This window comes from Saccostrea cucullata, unplaced genomic scaffold (genome assembly GCF_032062105.1).
Source record: "Saccostrea cucullata isolate Sc308-1 unplaced genomic scaffold, CSIRO_AGI_Scuc_v1 ctg1396, whole genome shotgun sequence".
NCBI lineage: Eukaryota > Metazoa > Mollusca > Bivalvia > Ostreida > Ostreidae > Saccostrea > Saccostrea cuccullata.
In genome coordinates, this window is record NW_026919687.1 from 39,628 (window position 1) to 62,131 (window position 22,504).

Here is a 22,504-nt window from a genome sequence, read left to right on the forward strand (position 1 = left end):
TAATATCATAAATAATACGCACATATTCTTCTAACATTTGTTATTATTAGCTCACTGTGGGTAGCAGAGAAAACTAAAAAAAATTAAACAAACCTAGCAAGAAAGACGTTATATATATATATATATATATATATATATATATATATATAAACGTCTTTCTTGCTATATATATATATATCGAAATAGGTCATACATAAAATTAAATTATCCTTCACAGTCAATGATTTTATTTACGAAATCAATTATTGCGGGGGGATAATTGTTCATACTATTACATCCCAAAGCTTCTGCTAACGACAGAAATCCACCTCGAACATCTAAACATAAATGCTGACAAAACCCAAGTAAAAGCAACGAAACGCTTCTAAGATGCAGAGGAACGTATTTCCCTTTATCAAAATGAACAAGAAAATACAGATCATGAAGAGCCCTCTGTCTTCTCTCTCTATCAATCTTTTTAAAGCAACAAACTTCCAATGTATGAAGAAAGACAAGTGGAGGAATTCGTACAATACTCCTTGAACTTGGATGCAGAAAGATAAAGTCAATATCAAAGCATTTCTTTAATACATCGGCTCTTACTAGTACGTCCATAGCAACTGCGTTTCGAAATTTATGCTGCAGTGGTGTTCCATGGAAGAGATCTAAATAGACAGAACCATCAGCTTGTCCATTGTAAATAACGTACGACTTCTTTAGAATGCATTTACTTCTGTTCAATATTGTGATGGCATCATTGTATAGACCATTCGCATACAGGAACATTGCTCTGTAAAGAGGCATACTAAGATCTCCAGCAAAATCCGAGATTTTAAGCCAATTTTTAGCTATTTTGTGTTTTAAATACAATTTTTTGTTCAACTGTCCCTGCGCATTTACAATATTTCTAAATATCTGAACGTGCAAATACATTGTCAGAGACTTGTTTGCTATCAACAATTTTTCACTTGTTTGATATTTTCTTGTTACGTATTTTGAGATAAACCAATTTGCAACATTTTGATTCACTGAGAATGAATGTATTGATATTAAAGGAAATAAGGGAAAATGATCAACTTCTGAAAAAAAATGCCATTCATCGAATATCCTACTTTCTACAGTTTGAATGTTTGTTGTGTAGTTCATCTGTATAACCTGGTTAAAAGAATTCCTGATTGATTCACATGAAAAAATACATTTTAGTCCCTGGTCATAAAGTAAAGATAGTCTGTTCAGAAGCTCGAATCTTGAGCATTCGGTACACTTCCCCTTTAGCATGTTATAATCCGGTATGAAAAAATTTGGAACATAACTCAGGTATACCCATTGTAAAATTTGTTTGAAACACGTCCAAACACATGATAGAAAGTTTGACGGACTCCAAACTAAATCATTTTCTTGAATTTTCCAGAATAGAACAGTTTTTAAATAATAGGAACATATTAAGGGCTCTTTATCATTTTTATGTACAACTTCTTTAAAAAATATTTTTAATAAACCATACGTCAGAAATTGACAATGGTTCATTGATTTCACCAAGATATTTTCTGCTTTTGAAAACGATATTCTCCATTCAAGCGATTGAAGCACTGATTGTTTGCTTCCAATTGCCACAAAGTGACAACCTCCATCTACAATAGATTTGATTATGTTTGGCGGAGGCCACGAACGGGGCCTGTGGATCCACTCAGTAGCTGTTGGAGGCCAAAAATTACCTCGGAAAGAGAACGCCATATCCAGATCTGTATCCATAAAAACCTTGAAACAAGGCCCGTGGATTTTGAATAAGGTTTTTCCAGCATTTAAAACTTGATTCATTGTTAAATTTTGGATAAACATACTATTCCCCATGAATGATAGGATACCATTAAGGCTATCATCATGTATGGAATCGCGAAGACACTTAATTAAAAAATCGTCGCTCAATATCACACCATCGTAAGCAACATATGAAATTTTTATGTAAACAAATCCTGGTTCACTTGGCACACATTTTAAGTAAAAAGTTAAATTGCTAGGCTGGGATAAATGCTCTCTTTGCACGTTTTCGGGAAAAACCACAGCATTATCAGTCCAAAACATAATATCTAAGTCAGATCCTGGTAAACGAAAACCATCTCGTCTGCTTCCACTTAAGGAACAGTGACACAGCAACACACAATTAGGCGCCTCCCTAATCCATATAGGATTTGTAGTCTTCTCTTCCATATCCATTATTGTACGCCTTGTCCAGACTGCCTTTTCACTACCAACAATGTTACACAAAGCCTTGAACATGGCAGCGGAAGTAGAGAGAGAGTTCATTTTCCTAATAATAGAAATTTTTAAAAAATCACATTGATGAAAAATAATGTACTAAACTGAACTCAAATACGATAACTAATAAAATCAGGCAATTTACATGAATTGAAGTTATATGCATATAATACATAGGTGCATTATAGATCTTTATCTATTAATCCAGCATTATCTATCCAGAACTTTTAATATGCAGGAACCGACTATTCTAACATCAATACTGTTACATTAAAGGTGTTTATCCGAGAATACCTGAAAAGTTTGCTCTAATCGTAATCTTAAGATATCTTTAGGGTTTTTTTTTACTTTTTTCTCTTACCATGGTTCATTTAGATATCAAATATCCCCAACCGCCTATTTTTTTCCAGACATAATCTTTGAACTGAAGAAATGTTCGTTGGAACCCCCACTTTTTTGTCAATGTAAGTACAGTGTAATACAGAACAATAACAGGCACATACAAACAGGGGGAGGGCTTGGCTTCCATTTTTCCCAATACTTTTAATATTTGAAATGTTCATTAAAAGGCTGGATGCACCCCCTCCCCTATAGGCACAGGTAATTTATAATATAAGTAAATGTGGAATTTAGGCAAAGAAGCTGGTACTGAATGAAGTAAGCCTTGAAAAAAAGTTGCCCCCCCCCCCCTCAAGAAATAGGGCAATTTCCTTCTTTTTTTTTTTGCTTGTCAACTTTTTTCAGGTAAGTCAAAATAATAGTACTGATACATGTGGAACTTATCTCTCCTCCCGAATCAAACAATTGTATTCTTTTATTTCGCTAATCACATTCTTTTCAGGTAGGTTAAATCCCATAACACACACACACTTTCACATCCGATTCTAGGTCACTGCTGTCAGCGATTTTCGTGAATAAACGACTGAAGATGACTAAGTTAACAGAGATATATTGTTAATGATGATTTTTTTAAGTGATTAAATCTAAAATATATTCAAAATCTAAAATAATGCATTCCGTTTTCCGTTCCGCATTTTAGAAACATCCCCGTGAAAATGCATAAATTGATTAAAAATCTTCTCTGCTATTGGCATCAAATAAACTAACAAAGGAATAAGTTTGCCTCTTCCAAAATTGTGAATTTCATGGCCCGAGGGTCAGGGGTTTTGATGTTATTGTGGGGCTCTATTGATTATATATTAGTGAAATTGCATAAATTCTTTGAAAATCTTCCTCTCTGCTCTTGGGTATTAAATAAACTAAGTATAAATTTATACTGAGTAAGAATGTTTCGTCCAAAATTGTGAATTTCATGGCCCCTTGGTCAGGGGTTCTAGTGTTAGGGCGGGGCTATATTGATTATATGGTTAAATTGCATAAATTCTTTGAAAATCTACTCTGCTCCTGTGTGTTCAATACCAAGTACTAAGTTATTAAGAGCAAGAATTTCTCTTCCAAAATTGTGAACGCCATAGCTCCTGGGTCAGGGGTTCTGGCGGATCTCTATTGATTATATAGTAAACAGGCACGTAGTATCAGGGGGGGCCAGGGGGGGGCCCCCCCCCCCACTTTTTTCCCCAACGTTACCTTTACTATAGAAAATGTCTATTGAAAAGATCTTTGGCCCCCCCACTGTTGACCACAGTATGTACATAGCAAGAAAATATAGGAAAAAATTGAAAGTGAAAGGAACTTTGCCTTGAAAAATAGTTGGACACTACCCCCCCCCCCCCCCCCCCCCCCCCCCCCCGGAAAAGGATTTTCGAGTTTGGGTAATTTTTCAATTTTGGTTTTGTTTTTTTTTTTTTTTGTTTTTTGTTTTTTTTTTTTTGCTTGTCAACTTTTTTTTAGGTAAGTAAAAAAAATTTTCTCAGGTTGGCCCCCCCACTTTCAAAAACGATGCTACGTGCCTGGTAAAAATACATTAATTCTTATAAAATCTTCTCCTGGGCATTAAATACACTAACCAAATATATATTATGTTGAATAAGGCTGCCTCTTCCCAATATGTAAATTTCAGGGCCCCTGGGACATGGGTTCTGGCGTTGGGGTGAGGCTCTTATGATTATATAGTGAAATGCATGAATTCGACGAAAATCTTTTCCTTTGCTCCAGGTTAATATGCAAATGATGAAATTACATGTTTCTGATAAAGAACGGTGACTCTTTCAAAATGGTTAATTTCAGGGCCACTTGGTCAGGGGTACCTGGTGGGGGTATTTTGTCTGAAAATAAATTTATGCTTTGAAATCTGATCTTTGGTATTGATCAACCATTTATACTGAAATAAATTTTATGAAAAAATTTCCAAAATATCGAATATGTGACCGCAGGATCATTGGTTTCTTTGCGGTTGGCCGCTCTTTCAAAATTGTGAATTTCATGGCTTTTGGATTAAAACACGACTTCAAGTGCTCGAAAATTGTTTCATGATTCTCAGGTGACCTATAAGACACGTTGACTTCTTGTTTGTTAATTAAGGATACTTTTGATTTTTGTCTGAATGACTGAGATATATGTATTGCTGATTTTAGGTATACGAAGTTACTTTAAAGGGTAATGGAAATGAATCGAACTTCTATTTAATAATTAAATTACGGCATAGAAAACAAGCGAATTGGAAGAAATTGTGCCCCCCGCTGAAGTAAAAAAGAGGAGGATCCTTAGATTGTGTGTGGGGGGGAGGGGGGGGGTGTCGATCATTGTTATCATCAATTCATGGATTCACATCCATGCCGTCTAGTTGATTAATACAATGAGTAATAAATGGTCTCGTACAAAAATTTAGAAAATCATTACCCTCGAGTCAGTGCATGTAATTCTAGGATGTGGCTAATACACCCTTGGCGTACGGTGCTGTAAAAAAAAAAGAGAAACTGTTTTCGTCACGTGATCTCATATTTGAACAGGTACTTGTAGGCACAGATTGCGTCATCAACAGAAAAAAATGTATTTAAATCATGAAAGTTTTTAAAAGAATAATTAACGAGAAGGTATTGATTTTTTTCATTAGGTATTTATAGTTCAAGTTACATTTTCAATAAAAAAAATTCTTAATAATATTTTGCATATTTTAAGATATAGGATGACACATATGGGCGCGCTTGATTTGTCTACACCATACTACACCCGGTGTAGAAGATTTACACCCAATAATCAAGTGAAATTGGGTGTAGTGTGGCAAATTCAACATAGACGTCAAAATTTCAACAAATTGAGGGGGGCCTATTTGCAGACGATTTTTTAATAATATATTTGTTGCGATTGTGAATATTCTTTTAAAATTCCTTTGAAAACAAAACATTTTACAAAATGCAAAGAATTTTTTATTAAATATTTTCCTAGCTGTCCATATACCCCTATAACCAAATATCTAGCTATAATCAAATATATCTAGAGACTTTAACACCCAAACTTGCAAAATTTTGCTTATTTTTTTATTTTACAAATTATGAAGTATTTTATTTTCCATAAAATGCACAAAACATGGTCTACTATATTACTAAAAACAATTCATCACAATGAACCTATAAAATATTTGACAATAAACTCAAATACAGAAAAAGACATTCTGCAGTTTTAACGTCTTGACATTTGTCAGCCATATTGAATTTTCGGTGCTATTCCCTACACATGCCCTGCACAGGGTGTAGATGGTGTACACCTAAAGTATACACTTTTGCACTTGATTATGAAAAAGTGTACACCGGGTGTAAGGTGTAGACAAATCAAGCGCGCCCTAAATTATCTGTTCATAATATAGCATGTGATTGTTGTTTACTTGCGGTTTTCATTCCCGAGAGTAAAGAGTCTAAGTATATGTCTCGAACGCAGATATCGTCATTTAATACAAAAAACAAAACAATTGCTAATTGGTCTATCGATGTCGATCCACTCCAACCACCACTTGAGAACAAAAGTCCCAACTTCTTTTAACAACGTATGCTAAAGGTTTATGAGAAGAGTAGCATATACATGTATATCAAAAATCCTTTGCTAGCGAAGTATTCATGTAAAGAGGATTGGAGGTGTATATGGACTTTATTTTTTTTAAAAAAGGATTAAAAACTAAGGTTTTCTTTCTATGCTGCTACATGTATAGGTTTTTGGTAAAATATACTGCATTGAACATGTGCGAAAGGCCATTGAGCTCATTTACGGAGGTTAAAAAAAATAAAATTTTAGCGGTATAATTAACGAGAAACTTTTGCTGTTTAACCAAATCTTTTGCATACGTCTCAATTTTCTTTTGATTTGTTTTATATATTTTATTCATTGCACTGGAAAGCAAAAGGGTATTTCGATATTGGTCCATCACAGGCTACTATTTTAAGTTTTCTTGCTTGGATTATCTTATCGTCACATTTTGTCCTTCTCAAGGCTGTTCAATCAATTCAAAGTCTATGCGAGTTTTACAAAAGTTAAAATTCAGTGTAAATTATGAATTTCAGGGGGGAAAATCACCCCTTTCGGCACTTTTTAAACACTCTCCATAGAATTTGAAATAAAATTATAAAGATCAAGATCGCAGAAACGAAGTTTTGTAAATTGTGTGAAAATTCGATTTTCACTTGTCTCCGTTAGACTCACTGTAGAAATACGACGTCGTATTGAGGTTGCGCAAGGTGGTCATTTCATTGCTTACTAAAACATTGACAATGTATTCAAAGTGTACAAATTCTTTGCTCTATACTTTAATAGGTTTAATTCCCGGACCTAGTCCACAAACTTTTCATAACACCTTGGATATATACATGTAAATATTGTAGAAAATTTAATAAAATTAGAATCTTCCTCTTCGATAAATTTGTAATTAACAGGGTCTTATTTTGTCAAAAATATGATGGGTTGCTAAATTTACTATAGTGGTAGAGTTCTGAGTGAATGTTACTGATAAAATAAAAAACTTTAGAAAAGTGTCAAGTGGAGATTTTCCTAAAAAGGTATTTAGTTTAAAGAATTTCTTGAATTTAAAAGTTGAAAAACGTCTACAAGTAAAATTTAATTTTTTTTGTCATTTGTAGGGCTTTGATACGTTTAAACAAAAAATCTGAAGACTAATCTATCATTTTCTCGCATTATCCCTCCAGCGATTCGTCTGAGGAAATGATATTTTATAAATAAATTCAAAAAAGATTCCGTCTGCTTTCATTTTCAGATCTTATCCGTCAGTCAAGATCAAGGTTCCTGCGTATACATGTAACATTACAACATTGCAACTAATTTTGCGTAAGCTTTGCATTATGACGCGTAAGTTACGCATTAGTGAAGTTGTTTTATTCCTTTAGAAATCTTTCTAGTCCTTTTTATTTGAAACACATGTTTAGTGCATGGTTATGACGAGAATGAAGCCTCTTCCAAAATTGTAAATTTCAAGGGTTCGGGTGATGTGGAGGACTCTGGCTTTAAATGTATTACTTTAAAGATCCCTTTTGATGCTTTAGGGAGGGCGTACTCCTTTGAAATATAAAACATTCATATGGACTTAAAAAAAAAAAGTCAATAGAAACTGAACAAAATTTTTTTTTTCGTGGGTGGGGTTTTATTCATGGGTTTTACTTTCTGAATTTTATTCCCTTAACTGAACGATTAAAAGGAAGATGTATTTGTGAAACACAATGCTCCCGGCGACTACAACGTTCCAAAAAGCTATTTTAGAGGTCAAGGTCACAAGGTCATTGACCTCGATCATTGAAAGACCTTAAATAGTCGAGTATACATAACAAATATGAATCTCTATCTCTATAGTTCAAAAGTTATGTGAAAGATCAAAAAAGCCACTTTGAGCATATAGGTCAAGGTCAACGTTACAAAATCATTGTCCTTGGTGTCATTTGAAAGAAATTATTAAGTTGACTATGCACACCGAGTGGGAAGTCTATCTCACGGTTCAAAAGTTATTGCGAAGGTTAAAGTTGACTAAAGTTGATAACAGACAGATAAATAGTCAAACAGACTCTATCGATCCGGGCGCATGAAAAATGCAACCAATAGTTAATGTGTTACTCTATGGTAATAAATAGATTTACGTGGTTGTAATAAAAGTATTACTTTTTATTCTCTTCTAAGTGTTTTCACCGATATTTAACTACATACAAATAATTTTAATTGACATGTTGACAGTGGGTGTTACTAAAACGCGGAACGGAAAACGTAACGGAAAGCGGAACGGAACGGAAAACGGAATATATTAGTTTAGATTAAATCACTTAAAATACACAAATTTTGTCATAAACAATATATTTTAAACACATTCAATCCCGTATTATCAAAAATAAGTTGATATATTCATGTTCACCCTTTTTTTTTATTTACAAATAAGTTGATGAAACAAGAATATCAGCAGTATCGTTTAATTAAAGATATCATTTCGTAAGTTCTAAGGTCGATACAATGACCATGTCAGCAAATACAATTTATCATTGAGTCAAATGCTGACTGACGTTTTTCATACTACTTGTTCATTTTTATACAATAAATTGACGACTGATTTTCCCTTTATTTCCCAAACATGACAAGGAGCATGCGGCGGGTGTGACCGATCGGCAGGGGATGCTCACTCCTCCATGGAACCTGATTCCACCTCTGATGTTTTGGAGGTCCTTGTTTGCTCTGCTCCTATTTTTGTATTGTTTTATAGACTCTTGATATTGGATACTGTTCGATATCTCCATAGCAATGCTGAATGCTGCTGACGTAGCAGTGACATAGAATTGAATTTGTGTGTGCGTGTGGGGGGGGGGGGGGTGTTAAACTTATCTGAAAAGAATATAACAAGCGAAAACAAAACACAAATATATGATTCAGGAGGGCGAATCAGTTCCTACTCCACTGTCTTTCAATACTTTTTGTACATTTACATGTACTTACTACTTTAAATAACAAATTTTGAAGGTTTCATTAAACATTTCTGTAGTTTAAAAAAAAGGTTATGTCTGGTAAAAAAAGGGGAGGGGGGCAAATATTTGATATATAGACAAACATGTTTAAAGAGAAAGAAAATGATTAAAATTCTTAAGATTACGATTAGAACAGACCTTTCCGGTAAGCTCGGTTAAACACCTCTAACACGTAAAGTTCATTTGTTGTTTGAATTTTTCTGTGTAAAAAAATGTGGCATCTTTACTTTTAATGAAGTTATAGTTTGTAGGTGGCACACGCAAGTGTAAGGGGGAGGGCAGGGTGGATATGAATGGTGAAACATTTAAGTTTATTTTTCCGTTCTTTGGAAAGGTCTGAAAATTTGCAAAAGGTCCACCTTTCCTCTTTAGACATTAGCTCCAAACCTTTTTACGTGAAATTGAATGTTCATTGAAACCCAACAGTTTTTGTTAATGCAATACATGTAATAAGATTGTGTTATAAAGTACTGAAAGATATTGGACTTGAACATACCCCCCTTCTTCGAACAAAAATTGTCTTTTGTCTTTTTTGCTTGTCAAACTCTTTTCAAGCATAGACCTAAAGCGCTTTAGGTCTACGTTTCATGTAAGTTTACCTCCCCCTTTCAAATTCGATTCTACGTGACTGCTATATGTCAGAGATTTTCGTGAATAAGAGACTGAACATGAATTAACAACCTGTTTTTAATAATGAGGGATTTAATATGAATAAAATATATCGTTTATGATAAAGAATGAGTATTTTAATTGATTGAATATAAAATAAAATTTTCCGTTCCGTTCCGCTTTCTGTTCCGTTTTCCGTTCCGCGATTTAGCAACACCCGTTGACAGTTACTTTAATGCAAATTGAGACTGGTACATATGTTGTTCTAATGAAAGGGTATTTAAATACCTTTTGTTATTCATATGCCGTGTTCCCTAAATATACCAGATTGAAATATGAGTATATGTATTATATATTATTTTCAAAAGTCTTTATTACTGAAAATAAATGTTAGAACACAAACATATACTTTTGACTCAGAAGTAACAAAACTTCCTGTATTTAATTGATAATTCTTTATTTTGACACGCACATGTAACGCAGGATGCAAATTATTTAAAAATCCCCTACGGCCCTGCTAAATCTAATGATCTTAACTTTCTTTTTACCGATATGATAAATTATTTTGATCGTTTGTGATGTTCATCGTGCAAGTACTTTTAAGACCCCTCCCCACCCACCCACCCCCCCTTCGACTCAATCAGTCAGGTATCACTTGAATATACATATCTTTTTACACTGTCTAGAATTTAGGTCACGCTGGATCTGACATAAACAGCTCTTTTTTTAATGTGACTGACGCAGAATGAATTATTTTCAATTATTCGCCACGTAAATAACGGAGACTTAAATGTTAAAATACGCAGTCGGCTGTAAAGGACTAAAAGTAAGCGCTTCTCGCAAAAACCTGTTTAAATATGTATGGAAAGAGATTGTACAATATTCAATGAAATGAAATCATAAGTTGTAAAGAGCTAGTGTTATCATGTCGTGAAAGACATGAGCTTGTTAATTAATAGCGTCCAATAATTTCAATCCTACAATATTTATGCAATATGAAACCCCCCAAAACGAGGTTATAATCAATGGCATGCATTGTATTCTTACACCAGACTATGTTTATAATGTTTTTTTCATATCATAAGTCAATAAAAAGGCATGTCAACTAGGTAACAGGTACTCATTTTATCAATAATATCATTTTGACACTACAGTAACTGACATCAATTAAAGCTTCAGTTACAACATGACACCGACTTTCATTAAAATAAGGTTTATAGCAAAGATCTTAGGACCTGCTAATTTTATTCGATATATCCATAATTAATAATGTCCGTAAAACGATTTCGTTGAAGCATACATATAAGGCTAACTTGCAATATTGATGTAACTTGTAATATTGATTATTTTCTAAAAGTATATGACAACAACGAAGTTTTTTTTTTCAAAAAGAGAATTTCATTATTATATATATATTACTTAAAAAATGGTATTGCCTACCTTCTAGCAGTTTTTCCTAGTATTGAAACCCACAAGCTAGAAACACAAAAGAATACCATCCATATATTTTTGAAAAAATGACATGCGCATTTTTTAAATATTCATTACTCTGATACGAATACATGAATAGAAAGCGATTTTTCTAAATACAACTGCACCTTTCCGCTTGATTAAACATACTAAACACCCACATTCTTATTTTTAAAGCATGGGGTTTAAAAAAAAATGTTTAGTAAAGTGTTTTGGTTACCTGAGTCACTATGTGACTGATTGCTAACCTTTTATTGTCCGTGGGTGTTCGTAACACAATGGTATTTTAGTTTGTGCATGTCATTAGTAATTGATCAAGTTCGTCTATAGTCGAGGGGAAAATAAAAATAATCTAAAACAAATTTACAATATTTATATAAAGGTACAAGCAGGAAAGGGTAACGTGCGAAATGAAAGATAACACATTCTATTTAAAAAAATATCATTTGAATATAGAACTTTTATACCCTCTAAGAGAGGATTCTTTATTCCTTAAGATGGTAAAGGGATACTGAGAAGAATAGAAACAGTGACCCAAAAATTACAAAAACAGACGACACTTGTTGGATGATATTTCGAAACAAGGACGAAAAAGAAATCATTTTTGTTGGAAATAACTGATACGTTAGGTATTTGTCAGCTAAAAAACGATATCTTTTAAAATGTCACTGAGTTGACTTTAAATGAAAAGATAATCTTTTTGTCTTTAATGTATGCAAGACGAACACTCATTCATCCTTTAGTTGAAGTTTTTAACTTAAAACGTGGAGAAAAAAGTTGATTTTTTAGCTCTACTGGTTGAAGACATCTACTGGTCCAAGATTGGAAGACTTTTTGGGATAATATGGTGTCCGTCGTCCATCCGTCTGTCTGTCTACATGTTAACCATGTTTCAAAATGCAACGCCTCCTACAATGTTGCTATGGTAACAAAAATTAAATTTTTTTTGGAAATATTTTCAAAATGCTACATATATATGATATAAAACATAAATGATGCAAGGATTATGAACCTGAGTATAGTCTACTTGTGTGCCAAGATTTATTGAAATCAGACCAAAGTTGTAGGAGGAGTAACATTTAAAGTGTATTTCAAGGAAATTTATATATTCTGTAACCAAGACAACACTGTCCATCGAAATAAAAACAAGAGGCCCATGGGCCACATCGCTCACCTGAGCACATTGGCTGGGATATATTAAGCTGAAATCATTTCAGTATTGAGAAGTTTACGTTGGGGTCAGTGTCTCCAAATTTAAACAACCAACAACCTGATGATGCTTCAACGGCTTTTGCTGTTTCTGAGCAGATGATTTTTTTCTTCTTTATTTATTTGACCCCTTCCCCCCTTGTGGCCTAGCCCTACTCCTGGGAGCCCTCATTTGAACCAGTATGACTTTGTACTCCCTGAGAATGCCTTCATATTAATATGATTAAACATAATGTTTCTGTTCCTAGGAAAAAAAATTATAAGCGAAACTTTGATCCCAAATAGAAGCCAAACCTACCTATCACCTACTGCTCGTTCATGACTTGAACAAACTTGAATCAATACTACGTGAGGATGCTTACATAAAGATACAGACCTGCCTACCCTTCCGCTTTTGGTGTAATTCTTCCGCTTTTTACCAGAAAATTACGCTATTACGCCACTTATATTAATTTTACGCTTTTGATAATTTGGTTAAAAATCCATTATGAACTTCAAAATTTAGAGTCATAGTACGACCTCCTGAAATGAAATGAGAAGTTTTAGTAAAAGTAATAAATAGAGGACCAGTTCGGTAACGTACGTAATATATCTAGTAGTTATATGTAAACTGGTATGGCGAACATTCGAAAGAACACGAGAAGGCACTATTTATGTAATTATTAATTGATATTGCAATAAGTACAGTCATTTCTATGCTCAATTTTTTTTTTACTTTAACATTGCTTAGAACAAAATAGAGAAATGTGAGTGTTCAAAAGATAAATGCAGTGTTATTATGTACGATTTGTGAAAACATGCTAACCCAAGCTTTGATACAAATTGACCAAATGCTTTATAAAGGGTGTGCAGTTGATTTCTGTTTCATATAGGATACAAGTATTTAACAACACTTTTTTGCCAATACACAATCGAAAAAGAAAAGTTTATGCCAGTTTTATTTAGTAATGTTCGAGTTCGGTTGTTCTTAAGTAGTAAAACAACAAATAGGAAAACATGATTGATTACGCTTTTACCTCTGAAATTCCACCAAAAATTTGCTGAAATTACACCCTTGCAATGAACAAGGTAGGCAGGTCTGAAGATATGACCAATCATGGCTTTATAGTTTTAAAGAAAAATTCAAATGTATTCATTCATATGGAAAACTTTAATCGTCCATAGTGGCCCCGTCCTACCCTCCTGGGGGTCATGATTTGAACAAACTTGAATCTACTGGTACACTGCCTGAGGATGTTTTCAAATAAATTTTGTCTTTCCTGGTCCAGTGGTTCTTGAGAAGAAGATTTTTAAAGATTTTTCCTATATATTCCAGTGTAAATCTTTGATTGTCAATTGTGGCCACGCACTACCCCCGGAGGGTCATGATTTGAACAAAATTACCGTATATACTCGCCTATAAGTCGGTCCGCCTGTAAGTCGGTTTCAGTCTTTGACGTTTTTTCGTTGGGATTTGCCATTGCCCCGCTTTTTTGTCACAATTGGGTGACAATTTCAAGTAAATTCAATGTTTTAACTGGTTTCAATTCTTGTGTTTTTAAATGTTTTTGATATCGATATTTTATCTTAAATTATTAAACAGATGGATAATGCTTACTTAAGATACAAAAAAAATTATCAAAATATGTAAATAATTTTTTTGTATGAACCAAGAATACATAAACTATCATGTACCGGTATATCCAGACATTTACTTGGATTAATCATCGGAACAGAACCAGTGGTTCTTGAGAAGAAGATGAAAATGTGAAAAGTTTACGACGACAACAACAACGACGACAACGACAGCCGACAGACAAATTTTGATCAGAAAAGCTCTCTTGAGCCTTCGGCTCAGGTGAGCTAAAAACGATACACAAAATTATGTATCTTATCGTAGAATCTACGTCGTATATGACATCACTAGTGATTGCATATGTTTAAGCTTTGCTAGATCCATATGACGTCATTATTAAGCAAATGCCACTTTTTCCCGTACTTTACATCTTCAATAAAAATTGTAGAAAATGAAGTATTTTGAGATTCACAAATATATACAGCTTGCAATGTGGTTTTGGTATTGAAATCGTTGTCAGCAACTGTTAAAATATTTATTTCAATATATATTGGAATCATTGTTAAAAGCACTTTTGAAATCAATAATTTTATCCATGTTGAAATCTTTACTTCAAAAGAGAACATTATTTCAATAGTGGTTGCAACCTATGTTTGTTTGTTATTCAAATGAATCTCACCCACTACTGAAATAATTCTTACAATAATGGTTGTTATTTCAATAGTGCTAATTATATTGAAATGCACTCTCTCCCACTATTGAAATAATTATTTCAATTGTGGTCGTATTTCAGTAGTGGTTACTATCTATGTTTGTTTATTGAAATGCACTCTCAACCACTAATTATTTCAATAGTGGTCTTATTTCAATAGTGGTTATTACCTATTTTTGTTATTGAAATACACTCTCAACCACTATTGATATTATCAATTCAATAGTGGTTGTATTTCAATAGTGGTTACTAACTATGATTGTTATTGAAATGTACTCTCAACCACTATTGATATAATTATTTCAATAGTGGTCGTTATTTCAATGGTGATTGCAACAATGCCTGCTCTAGACTTAGGGAGTAAGGACCCTCGATGGGTTAAAATCCATTGTGTGACGTGGATCGAGACAGGGCAATGGGATGAGATCTTACAAACCGAGGACCCGAGTCGTAGTAGGGGTAAGTTGGCACGAAAGAGAGACTTCGCTGATAAATTACACTATAGTGCAGAGTCTTAGAATAAATTTGCAACCCTCCACCGGTTTGGAATGGCAAAACAGTTCAGGGGTTGTAATGACGTTCAAAAAGGGGTACTTCTCTTTGCTTAAATGTTCTATTAATGGAGAGGTTATCTATAGGCTTAGCCTGTTGCTCAATCTATTCAGATTGTACTGAATAAATATTGTTTAAATCAATATTCTACCAAGTTTTATCCCCTGGAAAAACTGGCTTAGATTTAGGAAATATTTATATGTGGTTTTGAAAAATATAATGCATTCATAGTACTTGCTTTTAAATGCCAAAAAGATAAGAGAGACGAGATATGTGAAAGTTAATGTCGATTTGTAGTGAGGGTGTTTAAAAAGTAAAGTTTATCATGTATGATAGATCATAAATGTTGAAGTCATTCAATCAAGCAAATGTGCTGTTAAGTAGAATCAAGTAAGATTTTTAGCTCACCTGAGCCGAAGGCTCAAGTGAGCTATTCTGATCAAAATTTGTCCGTCGTTGTCGTTGTTGTCGTCGTTGTAAACTTTTCACATTTTCATCTTCTTCTCAAGAACCACTGGGCCAATTTCAACCACACTTGGCACAATGTATCCTTGGGTGAAGGGAATTCAAGTTTGTTCAAACGAAGGGCCACGTCCTTTTTCAAGGGGAGATAATCATGAATTTGTTAAAAATTAATGGCATTTTTAGAAATCTTCTTCTCCAGAACAATTGGGCCAGGAAAGATGAAACTCATGTGGAAGCATCCTCAGGTAGTGTAGATTCAAGTTTCTTCAAATCATGACCCCCGGGGCAAGGGTGGGGCCAAAATGGCCGACCCAAGTTTTACATAGGAATGTATAGGAAAAATCTTTTAAAATCTTCTTCTCCAGTACCACTTGGCCAGGAAAGATGAAATCATGTGGAATCATCCTCAGGTAGTGTAGATTCAAGTTTGTTCAAATCATGACCCCCGGGGCAAGGGTGGGGCAAAAAAATGGCCGACCCAAGTTTTAGATAGGAATATATAGGAAAAATCTTTAAAAATCTTCTCCTCAAGAACCACTGGCCAAAGAAAGATGAAACTCATGTGGAATCATCCTCAGGTAGTGTAGATTCAAGTTTGTTCAAATCAAGACCTTCGGGGCAAAGGTGGGGCCGAAATGGCCGACCCAAGTTTTAGATAGGAATATATAGGAAAAATCTTTAAAAATCATCTTCGCCAGAACCACTGGGCCAGGAAATATGAAACTCATGTGGAATCATCCTCAGGTAGTGTAGATTCAAGTTTGTTCAAATCATGATACCCGGCGCAAAGGTGGGGCCGAAATGGCCGACCCAAGTTTTAGATAGGAATATATAGGAAAAATCTTTAAAAATCATCTTCTCCAGAACCACTGGGCCAGGAAAAATGAAACTCATGTGGAATCATCCTCAGGTAGTGTAGATTCAAGTTTGTTCAAATCATGACCCCCGGGGCTAGGGTGGGGCCAAAATGGCCGACCCAAGTTTTACATAGGGATATATAGGGAAACCTTTTAAAATCTTCTTTTCAGGTACTTCAAAGCTATGATTAGTGATATTTATATGGAATCATCCTCAGGTAGTGTAGATTCTAGTTTGTTCAAATGATGAACGCCTGTAGGGGGGAGGTGGAGTAAATTCAAGCCTGATGTGCTCAGGTGAGCGCTGTGGCCCCTGGGCCTCTTGTTTTTCTATGTATAGATCTATTTACAATATTATATGCATTGAAATCAGCTGTTCATTGTACAATCAAATAAGCAAAACCTGTTGAAATTTTTAATTGACCCCAAGAAATCTCATCAAGAGTGTAAGGTTGAAAATGCAGACCTCGAAAAACATGTCATGAAACTAAATGGCGACAGCGCCAGGTGATTGTATAATGTCTTTTTTTTTAATTTTATGATAACATGATTAATATTCATATCAAGCTTAAATCTTCAACATTTCTTTAACTTTTGTTGTTTTATGTTCCTTAAAAAAAAATTGTAAATAGACATATTATTTATTTTATCGCATCAGTCTACGAACTTTTCGAACAACCCTCGTATATTAGATTAGAGCTGAACACGACTCATAAATAGGTATACGCCATTTTCGATATGATTATCAACGGTACATCAACACCAGGGTATACTCTTCAGATTCGTCACACCTGACTGTTTTATTGTCACGAGTATTGGCGTGGAATCATTATGGCGACCCGTGTTCGTGCTGGATATCCTGCATTATCTTTGTTTCAATTTTACTGCAATTACGTGTATCTATGACCTGTACAACTATAATTGTAAGTTGTAATATAAGTTTCTTTGATATCTATCTTTCCTGCATTAGACGAAGTATTACAGGTGTACGTTATTATTGTCGGTACCGAGTGATGTATAGCATACGTCCGTCTACACCGGTGTCGACTAATTACACAAAACGGTGACAAAGTCCGGCCCTTTATATAGGGGTCTGCAGGTATAGCGATTCTCCGAATAAAAATGGTCGACACTTTTATTTTACGAATTGTGTTTAGCTTTTAATTTGATGAAGATTGTCAGTCACGAATATATCTTGTTTTTGGACTTGACCTGATTTAAAGTAGATAAGATGAGGAAACTATATGTACTTTGACAAATAGCAATCAAGCTCATAGTTACTTTGGCTCCACTTTAAACTTTTCTTGTTAAATTTGAACTCAACAGCCAATGCCAACACTACAATATTTGGTGAAATAATTTCGTATACTTTTGACTTCATTTAATTTCAACTTTCCTAATAATTTTTCTTGTTGAAATTGACACTTATGTTATAAACAAGGAGACATATCTAAATCCTTTTCGTCTAAATCCTCTTATATTAAAATTAATAAAGTTACTCATGTAGAAAAAAGTTACAACTGACTGAAGTACCCCAAAACAAATGCTCTGTAAATGCAAAATGAACATTTAATTTTAGATTTAGGAGCCTTTTTAAAACTTAATGTAAGTATAAAATTCTGGGTTGTTTTTGTTTGATTTTTTTGTAGATTATTTTTTTAGTTTATTAAATGTTTACTTTTGAAAACATATTTCTCAAAACCAATTATATCTATGCAGGCAGTTAGATGTGTAAAACATATTGTTATATGATTTCCAAAAAATACTTATTTTTTTCTGCGCTTTAGAATATAGCATGTTTAAATATGCACAATGTTCACATGAAATTATTCTATGGAACTTTTTAAAACCAATATTGTCTTTTTCTTTACAAAAAGTGATTGGGCTTTTAAATAGGTGCTTGTTAATTTATTGTGACCGAAAATATATCGGTTATATTTACATACATATATCTATTAAAAGATTTATGTAAAACAGAATTGCTTTATAAGAAAAATCATATAAATGAACTATGACTAATATATTACGACAAAAATATCCTTAGGACAACAAAACAAACAACTGAAAATTGGTGCATTTTGGCGGAAGGCAGGTTTAGACAGGTAAACGATGTTTATATCTTCATAAATCATTCCGACTATGATGTAATTGTCATAAAAGAAACAGCATTGTGGCTCGTTGTGTAACTTTCATACCCTTGATTTAGATTGTAAACGTTAAGTTTCGTTGTTAATTAACTGTTATCAATAAATTGTTATCAAAGGTATAAAAAGAATCCACAATAAATTATTTACATGTAATCTCTGTGATTGTGAGAATCCTAAATAAAAAATTGGTATAATAAATATCCTTACAGAATTATGAAAATGAATATCACCAGCTGGACGACACAAATTCATATGTTGAACTGGTAATTTATATTGATAGTATTATTTTTACAGTTGAAATAATATGTGCACTATTAAATAACAACGTAAGTAATTTTAAACTTTTCTTAAAAAAAAAAAAAAAAACCCTTAAAAGAAAAAGACAACAAATGCATGAATTACGGTATTTTATTACAATTGGAATAAAATAGTTTTTGGTTAAAATGTTAATAAGTGATAAATGTAAAACAATAAACACGATAAAGAAACAAGAGAAAGTTTCGAAATTTAATGAGCAAAATTAGAATAGTAAACATGTTTGTATATACTATAGGATCAAAAACATGTTCGTATATACTATAAGATCAAAAACATGAACATTAAACGAGGAAAACTTAATGACTTCGATTTCCTTTTTCATGTAAATCCCGAATTTGGAAACAGATTTCGAAGAGGTAGAAGCAATAACACATCAAAATACATCGAGGATTTGTTTTAAAACAGTTGTCATCTCCGTCCTCTTTGTCGCAGTCGTCGGCTTTGTAACGATGACAGTTTTATATATTCAGGAAAGAAGTAAACGGGAAAATGAAAATGACGGTAAATTTTATACTTTCAAAATACTGTATTTAATGCATTTGTATCATATTTCATGTCATTTCTTTTCGTATTTCAAGGTGAAGACAAAACCAGATGGCTTCCTTAAGATTTCTTTTTATACCACTACGCTCCACATACATTGTAAACCCTTAACTGAATAGACTGACTTTGACGGAGTAAACATTCGGGCCGTACAATGAGGATACTAAGTTTAACATCGATAAGCCACTTTAATTAACCAATCAGAGCGAATAAAATAGAAAATGCAGGGAAATATTGAAAGTAGGTTAAAATCTCAATTTTTTTACTTCAAAGCAGAGACAAGCCATGCCCTTGTTTATCTAATAGTTTAATTATTAACTGGTTTTTTATTCTGTTAATCTTTCATGAAAACTTTGATAAGGTCAATCAGAGAGAGCATCCTATAGTCAGTCTATTTCCTCAAATGCTTTTGTAGATCTGGATTAGAAACCCCTAATTTAGGAAGATGGCTGATGGGAAAAAAGTATGAGTTTAACAGTGTTAGATTGCACTTGCAAATTGACATTTAACCACATTGTGTTTGTCGAGTGTCCATTTGCACTTTTCCCGAATATCATATACATGTACGGCTTTGTAAAATTTCCTACTTCAATTTTGTGATTCAAGAGTATTGGAATTTTGCGAAGAGCGCTGACTTTTACAGTCCACAACTTATTTTTACACTTTGACAATATACGGAAATTCTTTTGCAGTAAAAAATAATCCAGCTCAACGTTGAATTTTACTAATATAGAAAGTTTTCGACTTGCCAAAATTTAGCAAAAGTTACCTCCCGTTGGCCGCCATATCGGAGGTCGACTAGGTGATTTTCCCTCTCTGTCTTACCATGTTTGAGAGGTTGTAGCAGAAATATTTGGTGGAGAATCTTTATTACATTTTTTTTCAAATAAAGGAAGCTTCCAAAAATTTATATACTTCTGGAAAATGATGATTCCTAATTTAAAAGAGCAAATATGAAAATTAAAAATTGAATGAACAATATACTAGGAATATGAGCATTTGGACTTCCAATATGGCGACCAACGGAAAATAACTTATGCTAAGTCGAAAACTATCTTTACCGAGCTGAAATAAGCACACACAAGTTGTCCATAAAGAATCCGAAAACAATCTAGCCCTAAATTGCGCCTGACACATTTAATACATTGATTTTGCTGGGTGAAAAAACTATTTAAAAAATAGATTAATCAAATGAAGCCATAAAAAACGTTATTTTTCTGACATGTAGGTACACTGTAGTTTTTTTTAAGATGAGCTGACAATAAACAACTTTTTTACTCATGATAATATTTTCTTTAATTTATTGAAATTTCTATGAAAGCCTTTTTTATATGTTAAACATTTTTATTTCTATGTCTGTCCCAAGGGGAAACTATTGGTCAGAACCAGAAAACAGTGGTTTGTCCTAATGACCCCTTTAAAGGAATGAATTATACTACAGCAGGAAAAACAGGTACCGGGTACTTCAAGGATTTTTTTTTAGTATTTTGTATTGTTTATCGACTTTGATATTTAATATTCTTCTTTATCTCCATATATCCTTCTTAGATTTAATTTAATATTTTGAAAAGCCTTTTTTATGCCCCGAATCTAAAGATTCCCGGGGGATATTATTTGTCCTGTCTGAATGTTTGTTTCTTGTCAACTGTAACATATCCCATAACTATTGCGCTGTCGAGTGTAAGTGTCTACAACTTCAGACAGTCTTCGTCCAACTCTAGAGTTTTGTAACCATCAAGGGCATAGTGTTTCACAAACGCATCTTCTTAAATTATGTTAACGTGTTTAACATTTTTATCATTTGGTTTATAGGAATTCAGGGACGCCAGTTTTTGGTCTGTTTTACTGACAATCTCAACATGGCAAGTGACCAAACCAAGACCATATATATTTTATCGGATGGAGATTTTGAGTTTAAATTAATTTCAAAGTTTTCTATACACAGCTCTTCAATGAAGTTGTTACACCAAGGAAAAATGCGAGAGAAATTAGCATTACAAGTGCGATTTCACTCTCAGATTTCAAAATCGAAGAAAAAGCACTGCTGATCGAGACTTCTAGAGACGTGTCCATTATCATCATTGACAATTATATATATACTTCTGATAGCACTAGCATTTTACCAATAAAATCAACATCAAATTCATACGTCATTTCTACACCCAGTGCGTTGAGCAAAACAACAGATCCTCAATTTGCAATAGCCTCCAGAAGGAACAGTACTACAATCAAAATACACTTTCAGTTTGATCCCGATTTGCCAAAGAAAGTAAATGGAATAACGTACCAAAATGGCAGTGTAATGCACCTCGTCTTAAATGAGCTTGAAACATATGAAATATACCACAGAGTCGACATGTCAGGAACCTTTATTGATTCAACATCTCCCGTCGCAGTATTTTCTGGAAGTTACTGTACTGAAATAGGTTTTAAAAACAGCACTGATTTTGGATCTTGCAGTAAGCTTGATGAACAACTTCCACCTATTGATAGGCTGGATAAAATGTATGTTGTCCCACCTAATTATAACAGAATGGGAACAGTCCTAAAAATTGTGTCACCTTTCCAAACCAGACTTACATATAAGATTGGAAATAAACAAACGGAGAAAATACTTCAACCGAGAGGTTATTTTGAAATAACTTTTTCTGATAAAGAAGTCGTCGTCATAGATTCAGAAAAGCCGGTTTTGGTTACCAGCTTTGCCACTGGGTCTAGCGACACGGGTAACCCTTATATGATTACTGTACCAGGAATTAGACAATATACAGATAAATATCTAGTTACGGTTCCCGAAGATTTCAGAGAAAGCTACGTGGCTATAATAGTTGAGGAAAAATCCCTTATCAATTTGATGTTAAACGAAACAAAAATTATTCATTACTTGAATGACGGAAAATTTTATAATACCGTAACATTCTGGAATATTAACT

General features: G+C 33.5%; 1 protein-coding gene and 1 long non-coding RNA gene across 2 annotated transcripts; both read left to right on the plus strand.

Moving 5' to 3' along the window:
* Positions 1–17,893: 17,893 nt before the first annotated feature.
* Positions 17,894–18,973, plus strand: LOC134236021 (uncharacterized). The gene is made up of 3 exons (XR_009985521.1): positions 17,894–18,168; positions 18,608–18,665; positions 18,920–18,973. It is a non-coding gene; the product is annotated as an uncharacterized LOC134236021 (long non-coding RNA).
* A 391-nt stretch (positions 18,974–19,364) lies between these two features.
* On the plus strand, positions 19,365–21,619 carry LOC134236009 (uncharacterized). Its single transcript, XM_062718185.1, has 3 exons — positions 19,365–19,529; positions 20,938–21,024; positions 21,384–21,619. Exons 1-3 carry the CDS (start codon positions 19,478–19,480, stop codon positions 21,617–21,619), a joined length of 375 nt encoding a protein of 124 aa, XP_062574169.1. The 5' UTR covers positions 19,365–19,477.
* The last annotated feature ends 885 nt before the right edge of the window (positions 21,620–22,504 follow it).

What these genes read in the sequence shown, in the direction of transcription:
- LOC134236009 (XM_062718185.1), top strand. Translation starts at nt 19,478, where the DNA reads ATGACAGTTTTATATATTCAGGAAAGAAGTAAACGGGAAAATGAAAAT. An exon ending in ACGGGAAAATGAAAATGACG is followed by an intron (nt 19,530 to 20,937) that starts GTAAATTTTATA and finishes GTCTGTCCCAAG; the next exon opens with GGGAAACTATTGGTCAGAAC. An exon ending in TACTACAGCAGGAAAAACAG is followed by an intron (nt 21,025 to 21,383) that starts GTACCGGGTACT and finishes TTTGGTTTATAG; the next exon opens with GAATTCAGGGACGCCAGTTT.